The sequence below is a fragment of the Anoplolepis gracilipes genome, chromosome 15, assembly GCF_047496725.1.
Source record: "Anoplolepis gracilipes chromosome 15, ASM4749672v1, whole genome shotgun sequence".
Taxonomy (NCBI): Eukaryota; Metazoa; Arthropoda; class Insecta; order Hymenoptera; family Formicidae; genus Anoplolepis; species Anoplolepis gracilipes.
The window spans coordinates 1430291-1451880 of record NC_132984.1 but is presented as its reverse complement, the minus strand read 5'-3'; the positions used below and the strand labels follow the sequence as shown (position 1 = coordinate 1451880).

Below are 21590 nucleotides of genomic sequence, written 5' to 3'. Positions count from 1 at the left end.
GGAGAATAAGAGATATTTATTTAAAGCTCAATGACTCAAATTATTAATTCAAACAATAGTTTTTAAAGAAATATTAGACATTTTTATTTTAAATGTATGTGATAATTATTTAAAATATTACAATGTTTTAATATCCTTATATAATAATCCTCTTATGCAAAAACAATTAACCTTAATGAGAAAGAAAAAAAAGAGATAAATAAAAGAAATAAAATTTTGTAAAAATGACTTTTTTAATATTCTTATGAGAGAACTAATTAAATAATATATATATATATATATATATATATATATATATATATATATATATACAATATGTTTATTTACTTATTTATTTATAATAGAAAATTTTCTCGCTTTCTCTCGATTTTGCTTATAAAATTACAAAACTCGTATCTTATGCCTTATGTATCTAAAATGGTAACATAATATAATAAATGATGGCTTTTTTCTGCAGATGCATATATGCGCAAGGGTGCGCCCTATGTGGAGGGTAGCTATAATGATATCGACCCCGGCTTAAACCCCGCTTTACAGGATCATTATCGCATTACTCCGAGTCCAGGTGGTCCCGGGGATCAGTATGGTACGTAAAGATTGCAATACATACGGTCCAAAATGTTTCACGATGATGGCCAACAAATTCAATTTTAGCAAACCATCGCTGGTGCTATTACGATCGCAACTAGATTCATAGGATGTGTAAAAGAGTACGAGAAAACATGCCTCGTTATCGCGTTGTTTCGTCCCAAGATAATATCGCATAATTCACTTTGATTATCTCTCGCTGATCTGACTCTCTGTTCCTTGTTATTATGATCACTCTATATAGATCGAATTAGCAATACGTAGACTTAGGCAAACCCTCTCAATATTCCCATGGTGGAATTACATCCATCATTTATCTAACTCGTCTCTCTCTCTCTCTCTCTCTCTCTCTCTCTCTCTCTCTCTCTCTCTCTCTCTCTCTCTCTCTCTCCCCCTCCCCCCCTCTCTCTCTCTCTCTCTCTCTCTCTCTCTCTACTAAGTTTATTAAACGTATTTCCTTAAATATTGAAATACGGATTAATAATGATATATAAATCCTCCCGAATCTTCATTAGCTGTAATATTATTATTAATGCCTTATTATAAAATTATCCATGTTTCATTAAACGCGTGATTAATTTAACATTCCCATTTTTCAGAGTCGTTACGTAAAATCTGATAGATATTATAAAAGACACCATTTAATCTATCATATATTATGATATAAAATTATTTTTTTATTCTGACTCGTGATAACGTTTTAATGTCCCTTTCCAAATTTAAATAGAAAAGTAATTATCTAATGAAAGACAATATATTCATAATATATGTATATCCGTATAATTAAACATAATAATAATCATTATAAATAATTGTTAATTATAAAAGATAATTAATAAGAATATAACTAAACAAAATAAAAGAGAAAGCGAGAGAGAATCTACACAAATTAGTAATTAATAATATTATATATAAATATGTACTACATTTTTTAAAGGGAAAATATTCCTTACACCGCGTTATAATCTTTACAAATTATGAAATATTGTATAAAGATAAACAGTTATCGCTGATAATAAACGTGATGCGTTTCTGAGACCGTAATCGAACGATAAAATCGCATATAACGCATATAACCGATTGCGTGCGCGTGTTTCATTTCAGACGAGAGCAAAGTGGCCTACGGATACGTGTCACCGTCGCCATACGGGCCGGTGGGGTACGGACCCGCCGTTGGAGTCGGACCAGTACCGAGCGACGTACCCGGTTACGAGGAGGGCCATCCGGGGGTGCCCCTCACGTCGGGCATGCCACCCGGAATCTTCGAGGACGAGGTGCACCTGCAACGACTGCAATCACGTCATCCAGTGGTGCCCGGCATGGCAAGCCCTCTCGACGACGATCAGAAATCTATGCGCTGGCGGGACCCGAACCTGTCCGAGGTGATCGGCTTCCTCAGCAATCCCAACAGTATAATCAAGGCAAACGCGGCAGCCTATCTGCAACACCTGTGCTATATGGACGACCCGAATAAACAGAAGACGCGCAGCCTGGGTGGCATACCGCCTCTGGTGCAGTTGCTGGATCACGACACTCTGGACGTTTACAGAAACGCGTGCGGCGCCCTTAGAAACCTATCGTACGGACGTCAGAACGACGAGAACAAGCGCGCCATCAAGAACGCCGGTGGCGTACCGGCTCTTATCAATCTGCTGCGAAGAACGTCCGATGCGGATATCAAGGAACTGGTCACGGGAGTACTGTGGAATCTCTCCTCGTGCGAAGTGAGTGATCCTTTTTTTCGCACGCGAAACCGTTTAGTACGGAAATTGACGTTTCTGATGTTTAAATGTATCATCTACCCTTGTTCTATTATTAGTCATATCTATACGTCAAGAATAAGATCTTATTAATTTAATTAGACTTGAGATTGTTCTATTTAATTATTTAATTATATAATTCTAAGTAAATTAAGATATTTTTATTGATGAAGGAACAACGTTAATTTGGATCCACGATTGCAGGACCTGAAGAGATCAATCATCGACGATGGTGTTACAATGGTGGTAAACAACATAATAATACCTCATAGCGGCTGGGACTCGTCGAGCTCGTCGAGCGGCGAAACCTGCTGGTCTACCGTCTTCAGAAACGCATCGGGCGTACTAAGGAACGTGTCCAGCGCCGGCGAATACGCGCGTAAGAATCTACGCGAATGCGACGGTCTAGTGGACGCATTGCTCTACGTAGTACGTTCGGCGATCGAGAAATCTAACATCGGTAACAAGATCGTTGAAAACTGCGTGTGTATCTTGAGGAACCTGAGCTATCGCTGCCAGGAGGTGGAGGACCCAAATTATGACAAACACCCGATACAGTCTACGATACAGAACAGGGTCGCTGCACCCGCGAAAGGTGAGATTGCGGGGGAAATTTTAATCTGTGTTAATCTATGTAGTCAGTTTCCATGACATTCCATGAAAGATTTAAGATACACAACAGTAGTCTAAATTTTCTTTTTAAAAATCTGAGAAAATTAATCTGAATTTAATTTAAGTTCATTTAAATTTATTCTAATTGGACAATATGTATATCAGTAAAATTTTTACAACGGTTTAAAGTTCATTCAATTAATTTTATTTTTTTCTCTCTTTCCAAAAAAATAATTGATAATTATATTACCATATAAAAAATGTGGACAAAAATTATCATGTACGCGAGATTTTATAAATTTTATTACAAAAAATCAAAAAGAGAATGTAATATATCTCTCATAATTTAATTTTTATAAATCAATTAAATTAAGTCCAAATATAAAAGCGTAATTATTATAATTAAATTAGAAATTATTCTCTAAAATTTTTGAAGAATCGTGTTAGACCGCTTCATATTGAGAGTGACACGTGTAAATACTGACACATGCAAATCCACTGCAAATTGTGAAATTTGCATAGTCAATTATGAACATACTACTTTAAATAAATTACGGAGATAGAGAGAAAAAAAAATATATATATATATATCTCAAGAGAATATCGCTTTTGGAACGAATATATTTTCCGCAACATGCACGAGTCTCCCTCGGTATGCATGTAGATGCAGATTATACGTATGTGTATGTGTGTTGGGTAAAGACCAAGAGGAGGCAAATGATTCACCCCTTAAACGAACCATGAAATTAGATCACAGGGGACATGCAGCTTCTCTGCTGCAGACACTTTTCTAGCTATTGCGCGAAACTATCATGTAAATATGTAGCTTTTAGACACAGTTAATTATCTTACACTAAGTTTTATACAATTATATTAGACGAAATATTTTTTTTTAAATTTCATTAACGCACGTTTATAAAATTGTTTTATAATATAATTCTGAAGTTTTTCAGAATTTTTTCTCTCTTTAACATTCCTCTCTTTACAATTCTAAAATATATCCACAATTTTCATCTAAAATATTTATGTATGCAAGTCATTAAACATTTATGACTACTCTTTTAGATAATCAGCATTGCTTTTGATGAGATTATAATTAATCTTATCACACCTTCATATTTCACGGACACTCTAAGTCTAATATTTTACAGTACAATTGTTGTATATAGTTAGTTTACATAGCGTATTAAATTTGATTAAAACTTCCTGATCGATTTACCGGAAGTTTTCAAGTGGCGTGAGGACGAAATTTACTCTGGAAACTGTAAATAACGTACTTAGAAAAGTGATAATAGTAAAACGTTGCAATCAAGAGTAGTAGATAGTTTATGTGGAGATAATTTTATATTTCAAACAGATATCTTTGACAATTAATTTATTATCACATTATTTTAGATTTCCATCAATTAATTTGTATTTTATACTGTTTTTAAAATGGATAAATATATATAACAGTGTATCTAGAAATATATATACACAAAGATAATTCCATCTTTTGTATATCTTTGTTTACACTTTTTATTTTTTACTTTTTAATTTTTTAGATAACATTGTAGTTCATTATATACGAATCCTATAGAAGATTATTTTTTAAAATTTAATTTGTGAATCTTATCATTTTTTTACGAATCCTAGTTCAGCATGAATTAAACTGTGTTTCAATCTTTTTAGCATACAGTTTATGTCAAGGTAAGCCCCCTCTTCCATCGATAATTAGTTTTCATTGAAAGGTATCATTGTTGCATGCTTTGCTTTAGATCGTTTGCGTTAAATCATTAGCTAAATTTATATTTTTCCTGTAACTTTTTTTTAATTTGAAGTTTGAAAGAGTAATTATATTATCAAGCAATAATTTATATATATTTCTGCATACACTGTCTATTTTGCGCTAAAATTCAATTGAAAGTTAATGAATAAATTAAACAAGCTTGTTGCAAAGTATGGCAGATAGTTTACAGTTTCGTTTCTCATTTCTTTTATTAAGTAGATAAATAGTTTATTTAATTTAGTAGGTTAGCTAGATAGAAATATAAAAATATAATTTCGGCATTAGGAATACATAAGTTGAACTTTTCTCAATATTGCTCTAACATTGTTGCAATATCATAAAATAAAAAATAAATAAAAGAAATCTTGCCAAACAAAAAAACAAACAAAATTCAATAATTAAATACAAATAAATATGATTCAAAATCAGAAATGTAAATCAATAAGATATATGAGACTTTTGATTTTATATAATTTTTTTAATATATATATATATATATATATATATATTTCTCTATAAAATTTTATTAATACGAATTTTCTGTCATTCTCTGCTTTAGGTGAGAATTTGGGTTGTTTTGGCGGTAGCAAGAAAAAGAAAGACGGTCAACCGGTCCAAAAGGAAACCACCACGTCACGTACGACAAATCCACGAACCGAACCAGTCAGAGGAATGGAATTGCTCTGGCAACCGGAAGTGGTTCAGTCGTATCTTAGTCTTTTGCAAACATGTTCGAATCCAGAAACACTAGAGGCTGCAGCCGGGGCCTTGCAAAATCTCGCCGCCTGTTACTGGCAGCCGAGTATCGAAATTCGCGCAGCTGTTCGCAAAGAGAAAGGTCTCCCTATATTAGTGGAACTCTTAAGAATGGAGGTATAAATGTATTACTGAATATTAATATTAAAATATATAGGAAATAAATGATTAAAAAATACAATATATATAAACATATCAAATTTTAAATTGTAAATTAAATTAATAATTAAAATTCAACTCAAAAAGCTTTCCATAAAATTATTAAATATTATTTTAATTATTCCATTATTATTATTACATCAAATGTAAGGGAGAAGCGCCACTAAATTAATATTTACCACTTTACATACAAATGTTTATTAAAATTTCTAAATATTTATTATGCTTTATTTCTTTATATTTTAATTATATTCGTACTATGAGAATATTGATAAAAATATTAATTTTTTTTAAATTAAAATATTATTATTATTAAATAATAATTATTCCAAATATAACTATACATTTTCTTGTCTCTCAAAATAAATTTAAACTTGTCACTTATAAGTGTCATAAATGATTTCTGCGACCAGGTGGACCGAGTAGTATGCGCGGTCGCGACAGCGCTCAGAAATTTGGCGATAGACCAGCGCAACAAGGAACTAATAGGCAAGTACGCGATGAGGGATCTTATTCAGAAACTACCGTCTGGAAATAATCAGCACGATCAGGGCACGAGCGACGACACGATCGCCGCGGTGCTCGCCACTCTAAACGAGGTCATCAAGAAGAACGCCGAGTTCTCCCGGTCATTGCTCGATGCTGGCGGTGTCGACAGATTAATGAACATCACTAGACAACGCCAGAAATATACACCGCGTGTTCTTAAATTTGCAGGTAAGGGCATGAATTTAGATGGTAATATGTAACCGAAATATATAACCGAAATATCAAACTAAATTTCCGATTTCGTTAATTATGATTATAATTTGATATTAATTCATATTAATTAAAATTATTCAATTTATATGTACTTTTAGGACAAGTCCTCTTTACCATGTGGCAACATCAAGAGCTGCGAGATGTGTATAAAAAGCATGGTTGGAAGGAGCAAGATTTCGTCACGAAAACCGTCGCCGCCAGAAATTCAGGGCCTAATTCACCCAATAACGCTAACAGGTAATTATCGTCTATAAATAAAAAAAATAAATAAAATTAGATATAAAATAAACAAAGCCTAATTAAATCTATCTATGAATAATTAGATCTGAAAATAATAAAATTGTCGACTTTAAAAGTTAAATTAGACTCGCGAGTAAATAGATGACAAAATGAAACTTTTAGTTAATTTTAAATATATTTTATTATTTATATTTTGTAATTTTTCTAAACTTTATTTTCTACGAGTTTTATTTATATTACATATTACATTTAATGTTGCCTTGACAATGTCAACAATTTAGTATACCACGTTAAATATCCTATCGTATATATTAATTAAAAATCTCATTATATAATCATTTTTAAATTCGTTTGATTTCTTTTCGTGTAAATTTGTTGGTAGTTTTTTTATTTCTGAGACTCCGCTCTTTTCTTATTTTTCGTTTATGATTTCCTATTTCGCCAAATTTATTTCGTAATTTTTCATTATGTGGAGTCTCTTTAAAATTTCTTCGACCATCTCGATTCTACGTTAAAATACAGCTACGATTGCAGCACTCTGAATCGACCAATGGCGAGCCAGGGAAGCACAAGATACGAGGATCGAACAATCCAGCGAGCAAATATGAATTCGAATAATGTCGGTCGACCTACTATATATCAATCAGTAAGTAATAATAACTAACAGCATCACTAAACTACAAACACACGTCACGTACAGAAAGAATGTAGTATAGAATTATCGACAAAAGCATACACGTGCACGTAATATGCAAGTTAAATCGCCGGTCTTAAAGAAAAGTTTACATCGACTGATATTTAATAAATAGTAAAAGGCACTCGTTTAAAAAATTTATAGCTGATTTATAGCTATTCAGTTTTTAAACTAATTAAATTTCATGTTGATATAATATTCGCGAATCTTACGGAAATTTATTTGCATTTTAAGTGTTTTACGTACTACACATTATTTATTATTACTTTCAAAGAATTGTAAATTTGATTATTATTACTTTGAAAAATATTGCGTCAGATGATGAAATTTTCTTCTATTCATCTCGATTATTCTTTGCCATCAAAGTTTTTTACATTTTCCATGCGGAATACGATTTAAATCCAACATCTTTTATCACTTCCTTAAAGATGCAGGATATATCATATATTGATAAAATATCGCATTGAACTCTGCTTAGATTTGTAAAGTATTATGCAGACGTGATAAGAAACAGTTAGAGATCGACGTAAAATGAGATTGTAATTTTTGGCGCAATTGATTGTGCCAAAACGAATGAATGTCACTATACAATTTTTACCTAAATATGTATTAATTTGTAATTGTATTTTGTTAAAGATACCATCGTGTGTGCAATTTAATTGAATAATTTGTGTCAATAACCGTCTTCTTTTTTTATTGATACTTTTGATATTTCATTGATATTTTACATCTTGTAAGATTTTTATTGAAGGATAAGTGCAAAAAAAAAAAAGAAACGACAAATTATACACCAAAGTGTGCGTGTAAACACTTTCCGATATAATAAACGTTAATATATACATTCAAAAATTAAAATAGTCACCATATATAAAACGCGTTCAATATTTAGTAGAATGAGAATCTGGTTGTACGAGAATTTACATAATGTTTATGCAACATTTACACAAATCACCGCATGAAAAACTGGACCAAACTCCCTTTTTAATAACGTCGCGTAGTCACTTTCTAAATGCTGAAACTTTTTGCACGATTTTAATAGCAGTTTTTGCAACTATTAATTAAGTTAGTTACAAAAGAGAGAAGAAGATATCTCGCATATAATCTTAGAAATGTACCGCGCAATGTTACTATTAACGGTTATAGGTCTAAAGCGCGAAGGTATTCAATGTATTCGCATCATTTTGTACACTCTTCTGTCTCCGAAGGAACGCACAATATTATATAAATACTAATGACAAAAAAGTACTAATGAAATCACTGCCTAAACGAACACCTTCACACATCAATAGGAATTATTTTAATTTTTAGCGAACAATATACACAAAAGTGATTTCATATATTAATTAATTTTATAATACTATATACAAGTATTATGTCTCGTTCTAGAGAATTAGAAAGCGAATCCAGATCAATTTTTAGTGTCCTACTGTTTATTTTATTAGCGAAATATAACACGTATTTACAACTAAATTATTATGTAATCTATGGATTTTTTATTGTATACTCGATTTTGTATATAAGTCTAGAAAATTACTGATGTATGTAAGTTAAAATATGCAGATTTATAATTGATATGGAACACTAAACAACATGCTATATATGCAATGCCATATAGAATTAGATAGATTAGTATTTTTTTAGGCTTACTACTTATTCTTTTTTTTTTAACTCTGTATTTTATGAAATTTTTTTAATAATAATATTATAGTATAACATTTCAAGTTTTTTTTTAAATTTTTTAATTTATTAATAATATAAGAATATTATTGAATAAAATTTGAAGATTTACAACAAAAGATAATATTAATATAAAATTTTATTTATATTTTATCACACATATAATATATAAAAGAAAGAAACCACGCACATTATATTCTATTGTTATAATATAATTTTCATAGTAGACACACAACACGTCTTCATATGTGTCTTTATATCATGTGTATCTCATCTATACATTACTCACGTCGGAACATTTATATTCTGTATTTAGCTGAATACTAGAGCGCAGTGTAATAAAAAATCAATTACTTGAAAATATGTATATTAGCTAGCTTCTATATATACCCAAATAAAGGCCACATATCACATTTTTACGTAATTTTGCCTAGACATTACAGTGTACTCTCGATGCGAAGATCAAGAAATGCAAGATATATAATCGAGAGAAAAATTATGACCAAAAAAAAAAAAAAAATCATTTATTCGTAATTTTTTCTTTCAATTTGCCAGACAATTTACTCCCTCGAAAATGACTCTGGTATAAAATCATTGATATGAGAATATTTAATCGATATCGAGAGTACACTGTGTATAAAATATCCCCCAAAATGTCTAAGCTTCTTTCAGCGTCCGAAGATTCGAGGCGCCGCGCGGTTCTCTCCCCCACCTTCGCCCACCCCCTCGCGACCGGCAGTTGGCTAACCGTTGGCTTGTGTGTGTTGCAGCAGCCGAAACCCGGTGAGCCGCTCTACGCGCAAGTTAACTTGGAGAAGAAAAAGAAGCGGCAGTACGAGCTGGGGGTGGGCCAGGGTGGCCAGGTGGGTCAAGTGGCCGGCGGTAGTGGTGGCGTCGCGATACCCGGAGGCGGCGGCGGTCAATGGGTGCCGGATGGGGTTGGATTGGCGATACCGGATGGCACCGGCACCCCGTCGGTAGCGGCTACGGTAGCTAATCAAGTGCCTCCGCCGAGTTCGACCGCCGCTGCCGCCGGCGATTCCTGGGTATAACGCGCCCTACGAGCGGGTCCTACGCGGGACCGCCAGGAGGATCTCGCCAGGAACCTCGAGCCGCCGCTGCTGCCGTCGCCGCCGCCGCCGTCTCTGAATCTATCTATGTAGCGGATCAACGGGACGGTCGAAGGTCCGAACGAAATCCGGAAGCTTTAAACTTGGAGGACGATCGCGTTTTTTTCCGGAATATATATGTATATGTATAACAGGGACACGGACTCTCTGGCGTAGACTCGAAGAACAACGTGGGGATTATATATTTATTCGAGAAAGATGTTGCGAGAGAGATATTGGAGAAAATATTCAATGCACCAGTTCAGATGTTCAGATAGAAGGACCGAGTAACTTGCAGGATCGGAAATAATAAAATGAAAGTACGTTTGTTTGGAATGAGAGCGAGTGTTATTGAATGCGAAAGTAATCTTAAGTGTGTTGAAGAAGCGTTTCCGAAGGAAGGGAGAAGAAAACGTCGAGAAGATATTACGCTTTGTCGTTGGAAATAAACGTCCATGTTACAATTAGGAAGGATCTCGAGGATGACGCGGAATTAACAAGGTTTTATTTAGTTAACGAGAGATGACGAATGGCAGCTAAACTAGGATGACAGGCAACTTTCGAATTAGATTGGAAGTGAAGTGTACATGGTATATTCATTTCCGAAATTCAAGATTATTTACGAACAGGGATGTATATACAAAGTTGCAGCTGATGAGATTTAATTGATCGATGATGAACAAACGAGCGAATATCGATATTGCAAAAAACGAAAAGGTATATCGCGCTGTAAAAAAAATTTTTATGCTTTAGTATCTTTTTTATGACTCGAAAATCCGGAATACGAGTAGATTGGAAGCTAGTCTACTCGGATAGAGAAACGGAAGGGATTGATCTGAAAGTTCGAATCGCTAATACGTAAAACGATCGTTCTGTCTTGTTTTCAAGGACGCAGAAACTACCCTTTCTCTACACATCTCTCACATCGTCTTATATACGGGACAGACTTTAAATAGCTGAGAAAGGAGGAGGGGGTTGAGATTAAAAAGGCTCGTGCCTGAAATAAATTGACACACCTCGAATACACTTTGATTAAGTATACTTGAATTGCGAGAGCTTGAAAGCTTCGGTTGACCTTGGAATAGCGCATACTGTGGTAACGCATTTTTCTGCGAGAAAGTTTTTCGTCAGCATATATGAAAATCGAAACGGAACAAAGAACGAGCGAGTCGTGCCCACCGAATACCGACTCGGCAAACGCGAGAATGCATCTGTAGATGCATCCGCAATCTCGATATACGATATTAACGAGAGCTATAGAGAGAGAGAGAGAGAAAGCAAAAGAAAAAAGAGAGAGAGAGATTGAGAGCGAGTGTGTGTGAGAAAAAAAGAGAGAGAGAGAGAGAGAGAGAACGACATCGTCCAACCACATCCGCAGCAGTAGTCGCACTAATGGCTCTAAATACCTTCATTGCACAATTCTAAATTAATATATATAACTGCGTAAATATATTATACATACGGCACACGTATATATACACATGCACACAAACACCAGAATCGTATAAGTGTATATTTTAAGATGGTATTAGAAGCGATAAAAAGAAGGGCGTATACCGATCATCGTCAAGTACAGGCTAAGGTGCTAAGAATAGGCATGTCTATGTAAGCATTATAAAAAAAAATAATAATAAAAGAAGAGATAGAGACAGAGACAGAGAGAGAGAGAGAGAGAGAGAGAGAGAGAGAGAGAGAGAGAGAGAGAGAGAGAGAGAGAGAGAGAGAGAGAGAGAGAGACGCGACTTGAAAGAAGAATCACTCGTGATTTTTTATGCAACTTGATAGTTTATGGGGATATATATTCCTTTTCGTAGAACATATAACGTGCCCGAAGGACTATTAAATTGAATGACGCGATCGCACAGGACACCGTGTTCGGTGATTATTACAGTCTCACTAGATAAATTATTCAATAATCATTACAATCATGATGAAGATAAATTATTCAATAGCAATTGTAATTATTCGGTGGATTTGAATTTGTCTAAAAAGGTTCTTACACAATTCCCACGAAAGAGAATGGCATTTAATTCCAAGAAAAAAAAATGTATATACCTCTGTTAGCGTAATTATGAAAAAATATCGTAAAATCGATAAATAATTAATCCCGTTACCATTGTAAGAAAGATTGCATTTGCACTTGCTTCTTTGTAATACTTGAATGCCCACCAATCGTCGTGCGTATGCGTGCGCCTATTATAAAATATACGAGACATATATATATACTGGCGACACACTGGTATAGAGTTTAGTATATGACTGTATTATGTGAACTTTGAGGCTGTGGGTGTGGCACAAGGATGCTGATTTATTACAAGCTGCTGCACTTTTGCAACGCGTGTGACTTTAGGGAATACAATTTTAACTAAAGTGCGTATGAATTATGTTCGTGCGCGTAAAAGTTGCGTATGAAAGTGCGTGTCAAGGTAAAGAGGTACATTGTTATCGCGTATACGCGAGCTCATGTCTCATCAAGTCATGTTATATCGTCGAATAGATTACATGTGTTTAATTTAATCTCGCTTATATTAAAGAAAAAAAAATAAATAAAGAAGAATTTTATATATATATATATATATATATATATATATATACATAGGCAAACATGTAATTTAAATTATTTGACATAGAGATTTAAATGATATATTTTATATTAGAGAGAAAAAAATATATATTTTTTGTACATTTTATATATTTATTTTTTATACGTTTTTTTTTTTATTTTTTATATATTTTATTTTATAAAAATGTAGTACTGTGATCACACAGAGGCATTAGTAGAAAAGATATTGTACTTTCTGCTTTTTCTGATAATTCGGAAATTCCACATAACATTGCTCTAGATAAATAAATTATCTAAATAATCAACAAAATATATATATATAGAAATTGTCAAAGTGTAAAATGTGAAAATATAAATCGGAATAGAGCTCAACAAATATAGTAACACTAATTAATTAATAATTATCAGTACTATTAATGCTTTATGGATATTTTATTATAATTACTTTAATGTACTATGTAATATGAGAGGACGCGAGCTCATGTGACGTGATAATTGTGAATCTTGACATTTTGTCCTGGAACGCAATCCGCGATCGATCAGTGGCGCCCGAGAGCCATTACTATTGCTAATGACACAATTACCGTAGGTATAATTAGCGAGCAAGCGCGAGACCAATGTACGTCGAGCCCATGAACACGTGCGGCAGCCACAATATCGCATGCGAGTATAATGAGAGAGAGAGAGGGAGAGAGATAGAGAGAACGAGAGAGAGAATGACAGAGAGAGAGAGATTACGTTAACGTTATTCGATGGTTACGAGAGGTGGCATATTAATTAGTCGATATACATATTATAGATATAAAATATATCTCTGTTCTCTATTTCTTAAAATAATATTACGACAGTTGATCAGAGAGAGAAACACAGACATGGAACAATAGCTTCTCTCTGTAAAAATCATGCCAGACGATGATCGTCCACTCGTGATCAACTTTTCTTGTCGCGTAGATTATTCAAAACTATTATTAATATTGATTTCACGAAATCACGTTTTCGTCTGTGCAAAAAAAATCGAATGATTAAAAAAACGTGACGTCAGAGTATAAGTTACTATTTTTAAAAAATTATTATTTTATATTATTATATATATAATATATAATAATATAATAAATAGGAAAGAAAATTCAAAAAATTTTTACATTACACTTTAATTTAGATGTAATAATTATATTAATCTATGTGTATATATTCTGACTTATACTGTAATATAAAAATAGAGAAAGAGGAAATTCTTGATAATACGATGCAAATTTCAGTTTTGATTATTATCATTAATCGTAAATGTTAAGTTAATAAATGTCACACGACAAGATTAATTGATTTTGTTAAGAAGGACGATTGACGTCAGGACGACTGTATAAAAAAAGCGTTATTCTATCACATACTACGCACTTTATTCCGTGGCGATGTTCTCGAGGGGAATTGAGCGCAAAGAAATTTCAACCGGACCATCCGTAACGTAGAGAAATGGAAATGCTGGTGTGAGCTTGTGGAGAAATGAAATTTATTTCCTAATTTAATTTTTGTACAGTATTTTTTATATTATCGCACAACAAATTTTCTACGAAAATTTTATCTGATGGCATCTATAGTACATATAAAAAATTTTTAGAAAAAAAAAATATATATATATATATATATATATATATATATATGTACACGTATTATTCGCGAAAATAATTCGATAATTATTATAATTATTTGATATAATATAGGCATTTATATATAATTTTTTTAAACGCGTTATTATCTAGAAAAAAATTATAATATTTTTTTAGAATTTAGAAAAAACGAATTAAATTTTACGAAGGGAGTAAACTGTTTAATTTATTATTCTTATATTTACCGCGTATTCTTTATTAGAAAACTCTTGTACATTTTAGTTGTAAGATATTATCTTGAAATATATTTCCCTTATTTTGAGCTAAAAAATTGATTTTAGCAACTTCCAAACAACTATTACGCTACGATTATTTTCTTTTATGCAATCCTTTTACATGATTCATCATCTCGTATCTCTCTTTGCTTTGATTTTTCCGATTTTTTCGTTCGACTAAATTAGTTGCCGAACAAACAATCTGGACATACTCTGGAAAGCAATATCCAGTAACATCACGAGGCAACTCCATACGATCATTTCCATCTCGGACAACGAGCGGATGTTACATGTTATGCGCAAGTAAAAAAAAAAAAAAAATCATGAAATCATACTCTCGAACGAGCCGACTGACGTCTCTCTCCGGTTAGATGAGAGAGAGAAAAGGAACCTTCGAGCTTATCGCTCGCTCGGACTGGCTAGCAGATCCGTTGCGCTCGTGATAACACAGCGTGATTTTTAGCAAGTGCCACGTATTGTATTACCAATACTTGGCGATCCTTAGAAGATTTTGGACCATTTGGCAGCGAGACACGATGCAGTCTCGAGGTCGATCGATCGCATCGGCGCTCATTGCTCGCGTATCTTTACTCGAATCGCTCCTTTTTCTCTTTGAGATAATTAAATCCAAAAAAAAAAAAAAACAAACATTCTTTACGAAACTTTTCTATTTTTCTAAGATTTTTAATCAAATTTTAAAGCCTTCGAGCGCGTGTTTAAATTTGATTATTTTAAAAATCACCGGGAATTTTAATATGAAAAAAATCAAGCAAATTTATAAATGCTACTTTAAAAAAACTTTTTTTTTTTTATAATTATAAATTCTCGCGTTTAAATAATAATCGCAATTGTTTTTAATTAAAAAGTTGTGAATTTTTAAACAAAAATTTACACGCAAGAATCTAATCTTAAAAGATTACTATTACAGAAATTTTCTTACACACAAAATATATATCGCAGAATATTATCATATATATTATTAAAAGTCAATATTAATTTATAATTATAGATATAAATTGGCGTATATTGTTGAGATATGATTGAAGCTATGACGATCCTAACAACTGGTAAGAAATTTCATGTGCATTCGAGTGTCGAAAAAAAAGAATAAAATAAAAACATATATATATGTGTGTGTGTATGATGGCAGGAAATTAAGCGTTAATGTGTCTCGCATATATTTGTCTCCTCGGTCGTGCGCAATTTTTGGACCTCATGTTTTATAGAATTGTAGAATTTTATACTGCATACTTGCGATAAAAGATGCATGCGACGAACGGATCTCGTCGTTTCTATGAATTTTGATACTACATCGTGCTGCAAAGTCCACGTGCGCGAGTCGCGTTCTAGACGTCTCAATAGCGCCCGTCATCGCCATCGAGGAGATTAATTGATGCCGGGATATTCGACGAATAGATATATGCTTCAATTCAACGCGATATTTGTGCACTCGTGATAAATAATTGCAATGTTATAAATATTGCATTTTACATCACTTTCTTTCATAGATTAAATCATAAATTTCAAAACAGTAACTAAATTTTCTTAACAATTATTCAAATTACTTTATTTTTATATTTAATATATTAATAATTATTATAATATTAATAATGTTAATAATTTTTCACTTATTTACTATATTTATTTATTAGCAAAAATAATACGTGTTAATAAATATTTTTATATTATATATAAAAGACTCTTGAACATCTCTTGGATCTAAATGTGCTTCAAGAATTTTTAAAATTCAATTTTCGAACTCGAAAGCACTGTGAGATTTTGTTTTTCCCCTCGAGCACCGCTAGTGTCAGTAAGATTACAGCAATCGAGATTTACCGACCGATCGATTGATCAATGGCTACACCAAGGTTTTGATATCCGCTTTTCATTCTTTGTGTGTATACTACTGTATTCCGTGTAACTCTCCGGTGTTTATAATTTTCTACGAAATACAGAGAAATGAAGATAGAAAGAAAAGGACGAAAAGAGAAGAGACGTAGACAACGTATGAGGACATAATGTTATAGAAAACAATGTTCGGACGATTTTATAAGAATATAAACGTCGCGTGTTCCGAGTGAAATGTTTAACAAATAATGACAAAGAGAGAGATAAAAAAAGACAGCTCTACAGGATTGGATAGGAAGCGACATAAAAAATGTAGAATTTATACGAATATGTGATGAATAACACGATAATTTATCACTTTTAAACCGACAATGGTATCAATGGGTTCATTTCTATCTTATATCTTTCTCTCTACAAATAGTGTATACAATTTTCTTAATTATTTGATTTTTCATAATATATTTATAAATTACAATTAAATTTTGTGAATCATAATTAGGCAGTTCACAAAAAAAAAAAAAAAAAAAAAAAAAAAATAAAAATAAAGATAAACACGCTTTGAAAAACAAATACAATCATTTAAAAGTTTGCTATCTTTATATATTTACCTATTTTTATTATATTTAATTCAGTTTTCTTTTTATATGTATATATTAATGCCTCGTATATATTTTTAATTTATATCTAATTAATTATACGTAATTCTATTATTGAATTAAACTTATTTCATGAATAATACTTTCTATTTTTAATCATATATCGCGCAGAAATTGAGAAAAAAAGTCGACCTAATTTTCCACGATACGATACCACTGTCGGATTAAATCTCTAGTATTTAAATAGGGGCAATTCTTTCGATTTGGAAAGGCAGGCCTCAAAAAAAAAAAAAGGGTGAAGACAACAACACTAGCGCATGTTTTGGCACCCTCGTATTATTATATTATACGCATTCAATCGCGAAAAGACCTAACAATCGGATGTTTTAAACTGACAGTCGGCTGTAATTATGAAATAATAATATATACTTAACATTACATTGCACACGCAATGCTAGGGAAAAAGTTGATATTATTATCAAATATAGTATATTGAGATCTTTAAGAAGTCAACGGGTGTTATTAAGTACGTATTATATACTTTAATATGTATATTATATTGAGTTGTTGAGAACCGCACACATACATATATATGTTATACACACATATGTTATACATATATACAAGCTATCAAATATGTACTTCGCCGAACCCGTGGCAATAATAATTAATAGACAATTACATTATTATATTATTTATATAGAAAACGGTTGAAGAAAAGAAAAAAAACTTGTTGACCAGATTTTAATGCCCAAAATTATATAAAAAAAAAAAATAAATAAATAAATTCCAAAATTTTGGATAAAAAATGGATAGTAACCGCGAGCATAGTCAATGGGCATTAAAAGATTAATGAAAGAGATGATTGGGCGTTTGAAAACATTCGGGCAACCGGAAGAGTATTGTTTCATTGCCTACTTTCGAATCTCTTCTAAAAACTTGGCATAAAAAACTGAAGAGAGAAAATGGGATTTAATAATAAAATTAATGATTGCTCTTACATGTATAAAAATTCCTGTTACAACCCGAAACATATCGTTTCATCGTCGCACAACTATCAGTAGATACAGCCGGAAGCTGTATCGACCGCCTATTGAATATCCACGGGCAAAAGTGGATTTAACAATCGCTTATTTATCTCACTGCTACGTCTCGTCCGAAAAGAATCCGATTGTTGGGCCTTCCGACTACTAAGTGCTCATTTAGCACATAAAGTCATTCACGTTTGTATAAACCATTTACGAAAAACGACATGGTGTTCATTCACAATACAGGGCGATAATCGTTCGAGTTTTATGCAACGTAAGAATTTTTTAATTATCTTGCATTTCCCATTGTGCTTATGCAGAACGTCTCGGATAAGTCGTATCATTTTGGCTGTATTATTTTTAAATTATCTTCAAGAAACTTGTCTTGTATAAATTTTTAACAAGATATATATATATATATATCTTGTTAAAATATATATGTTGTACATTTTTAGCATAGGTATACACAATTTTTTTATACGTTTCAAACACCTATAGTGCTTAACAGACAAACTGTTTCGTCATCATCTGTCATCATCTTCGAATGGAAAAATTATTATCACGACGATACACGTTTCATTCATCCAAATTGTATACGCATAATCGCTCTATCCTTCGATAATGCCATTGATTGTAAATATTGCGAGTCAGAGCCTGTAACTGTTATGGGACTTTATAAGCAAAATAGTCCACTTTTCTACGCTCGTTTCTCGGTGCGATTAAATTTTAATATCAATTTTTTAGTGAAGAAATAGAGTCGATGCATGCAGAATCTCATATATTTTTCTTTCAATCTTAATTAAAAAAACTTTTTTATTTATTATTATTATTTTGAAAATATTTTTTAAACGATTATGTAACTTATAGCAATAATGTTATTAAAAGAAATATTTTCAAAAGTTTAGAAATTATTTAATTTGGAAATTTCATTATCAAATTAATTCTCAATAATAATTGTCAGTTAAAAATAATGTTTATCGAATGTTATTTCTAACACAAAGATGAGATATAAATTTTTTTATGATTCACATAATATTGTTTAAATTGTTTTCAAATTCGTCCATCGATTTTGACCGATTTGGAATATCGGTATCTATTCTTTCATCCATCTATTTCTCGAGATTGTTCAACCATACGTATCGATTCGATTGCCTGATTCGTACATTCTTGTTATTTCAGCGAACTTTAGTCGCGCGGGGAGGATCAAAGTTGAGTTCCGTGCGATGTCGATTTCTGACATTTCTCGAAATAACGACCTAATTAATTAAGCCGCGATCGTCTGTCGCAATTATCTGTCACTTCGAGTTTCGATAGCGCGCGCGCGCGTTTCCAAACACGCGCAGCCGTTTATAGCAAATAATTAGAATTACTTTTTATTTAAATATAATTGCATCAAAGATCGCGCGGAACTCTGATCAATTCCGCTCAAAAAATCGGCCTAAAAAGTAAAAATAAAAAAAATAAAAAAAAAGAAACATTTGATAAGCGTTCGCAGAAATTTCTCAAACGGGAAAATTATCTATGTTTTTTTATTCAAACAATTTTTTCCTACATTTTTTATCTGCATATTTTTTACAAAATAACGCGTCTAACATTGCGTTTTTTTTTTTTTTTTTTTTTTCGATCGACTCATTCCACACACCTACCGATTACGATCGCTGGCGGTTTGAAAGACTGATAGCATTAAAAGAAAAGAAAAAAAAAAAAGAAAAAATCCTGAGCGATCATTATTATTTTTCCTTGTAGCCTGGATCGGAATTAAACGTTAGAGAAATCGCGATCGTCGTAATCTCGAAGAGTTGACACAATTTCCAACGTTATAAATAACGGATAGATTTACCACCGTTTCGAATAATCGCAGAGATCATTTTCTATTACGAGAAAATATGATCTTGCGGAGATTATACCGATTTCGATCACTATTTTAGACACTAAACGTGGACAGACAGGACGAAGGACCGAATATATCTCGTCTCGTATCTTGTAAGAATTCTTGTACGCGATGCGTAAAAAGGCTGCCGGCCTCGATCAATGCATTGTCGATTTAAGATAAAAAAATTGCGACATGAGAGGAATGATTTTTAAATAGCTCGACACACGATCCGATCCGGGGTCATTTAAGCTCAAAAGAAAGCGAGAAGGAAAAAAAAACAGAAGGAAGGAGGAAAGGGGCGAAGAGATAAAAAAAATCGTACCGACACACATACCATTACACACATGTAACACGCGCATTAACGAATAGAAGAAATGATAGTCTACTGTGCTGCATACGTATTTAAATTAACGGAGCATTAAATAAGCATGGGTGTGCATCTTAGATGTATTAGAAAAACCTTCACCCTCCCCCTTCCCACCACGCGTTTAGTATTAATTATTAAAACAGGCGACGATGCGTAGGGATGCGGAGGGAGAGGATTAATTGTACGCGAATTCAAAAGGCGTAGGATACACACACAATGATCAGGATCATTCATCTTCCATAGTCATAGATTGTACGTTATATTTATATTATCGTTGTTCAAGAAAATCTCGAAATATCTTCTTGCGACGCAAATTATCATCATAAATTATGTTATAAAAGTAGAATGGAAAATATGAAGAATTCAATAATTAAAATGCTCGAGATCTCATTAATTTTTAAGATTAAAAACGGATCAAAAATACAAAGATATGGATTAAAAACTTATAAATCCAAAAAAAAAAACAAAAACCCCAAGCTCTTAGAATATTTATAACTCTCTAAATGCGATCTCAAGTTTTAAATAGTCCATTAGATTCGAAAATCTAATGGACAAGTGTGTAAATTTAAAAGCTTTTAGATTAAAAAATTTAATATAAGGTACAAGATTAGAAAACAAATCAAGGATTCCAAAAATCATAGACCAAAGAATTAAAAAATTTCAAGATTTACGTATTTTTAGTAAGATAACAGTACAACATGAACTTTTTGTAATGCATTAGATTCGACGATGATTTCGAGCATTTTAATTGACGTAAATGTACAGTTATGTGTTTTATAGTAACGCCCTTGTATAGTAGTAGATATCGTAAAGAATCGTTATTATAGGATATTATGTCCTGATTGTTGATGTGTTTTAATTAAACGTCAGAATTAATCTCACGTGTCATCGATCGATCATTATTATTATCAACACAGTTTCATACTTCTAATAACGGAAGCAAAGAAAATCGCAAAAGATTTAAAGAAAAAAAGAAAGGGAAAACAAACCTCTCCCTCGTCTCATCCCCCGGAAAAATTCGCCAGAGATAAAAATTATCGCTATAATTTTATTCATGTGTTTCACACGCGATTCGATTGAGTATGCAGTAACTCAAACGGATTGTCACGGATTGTAATATGTATAATTTTTAAGAGACGCGATTGTGTGAAAAGAAAAGGCAGCATATATTGTCATTCTTTTGTCGTTGTATTATTTATACCTCTCAAAAGAGTTTCACGTATATACAATAATAATTATAATAAAAAAATCGACTAGTGTATTTCAAATCCGACTGACAACAATTAAAAAATTAAATTGCGCTGACACTGA

The 21590-nt window shown here is 32.3% G+C and overlaps 1 protein-coding gene across 15 annotated transcripts in view; it reads left to right on the top strand.

Moving 5' to 3' along the window:
* The window catches only part of P120ctn (adherens junction protein p120), a 44224-nt gene extending 22634 nt beyond the window's left edge, over positions 1-21590 (top strand). For 12 of the 15 annotated variants that reach the window (XM_072907658.1, XM_072907652.1, XM_072907659.1 and 9 more), the window contains 8 exons: positions 458-586; positions 1693-2312; positions 2553-2943; positions 5288-5601; positions 6057-6360; positions 6504-6642; positions 7168-7291; positions 9787-21590. In XM_072907658.1, coding sequence (XP_072763759.1) covers positions 458-586; positions 1693-2312; positions 2553-2943; positions 5288-5601; positions 6057-6360; positions 6504-6642; positions 7168-7291; positions 9787-10068 — 2303 coding nt within the window. In that variant the 3' untranslated portion in view covers positions 10069-21590. The remainder of the gene's footprint in view (positions 1-457; positions 587-1692; positions 2313-2552; positions 2944-5287; positions 5602-6056; positions 6361-6503; positions 6643-7167; positions 7292-9786) is intronic. The other 3 variants (XM_072907651.1, XM_072907650.1, XM_072907649.1) reach the window with 3 other exon arrangements.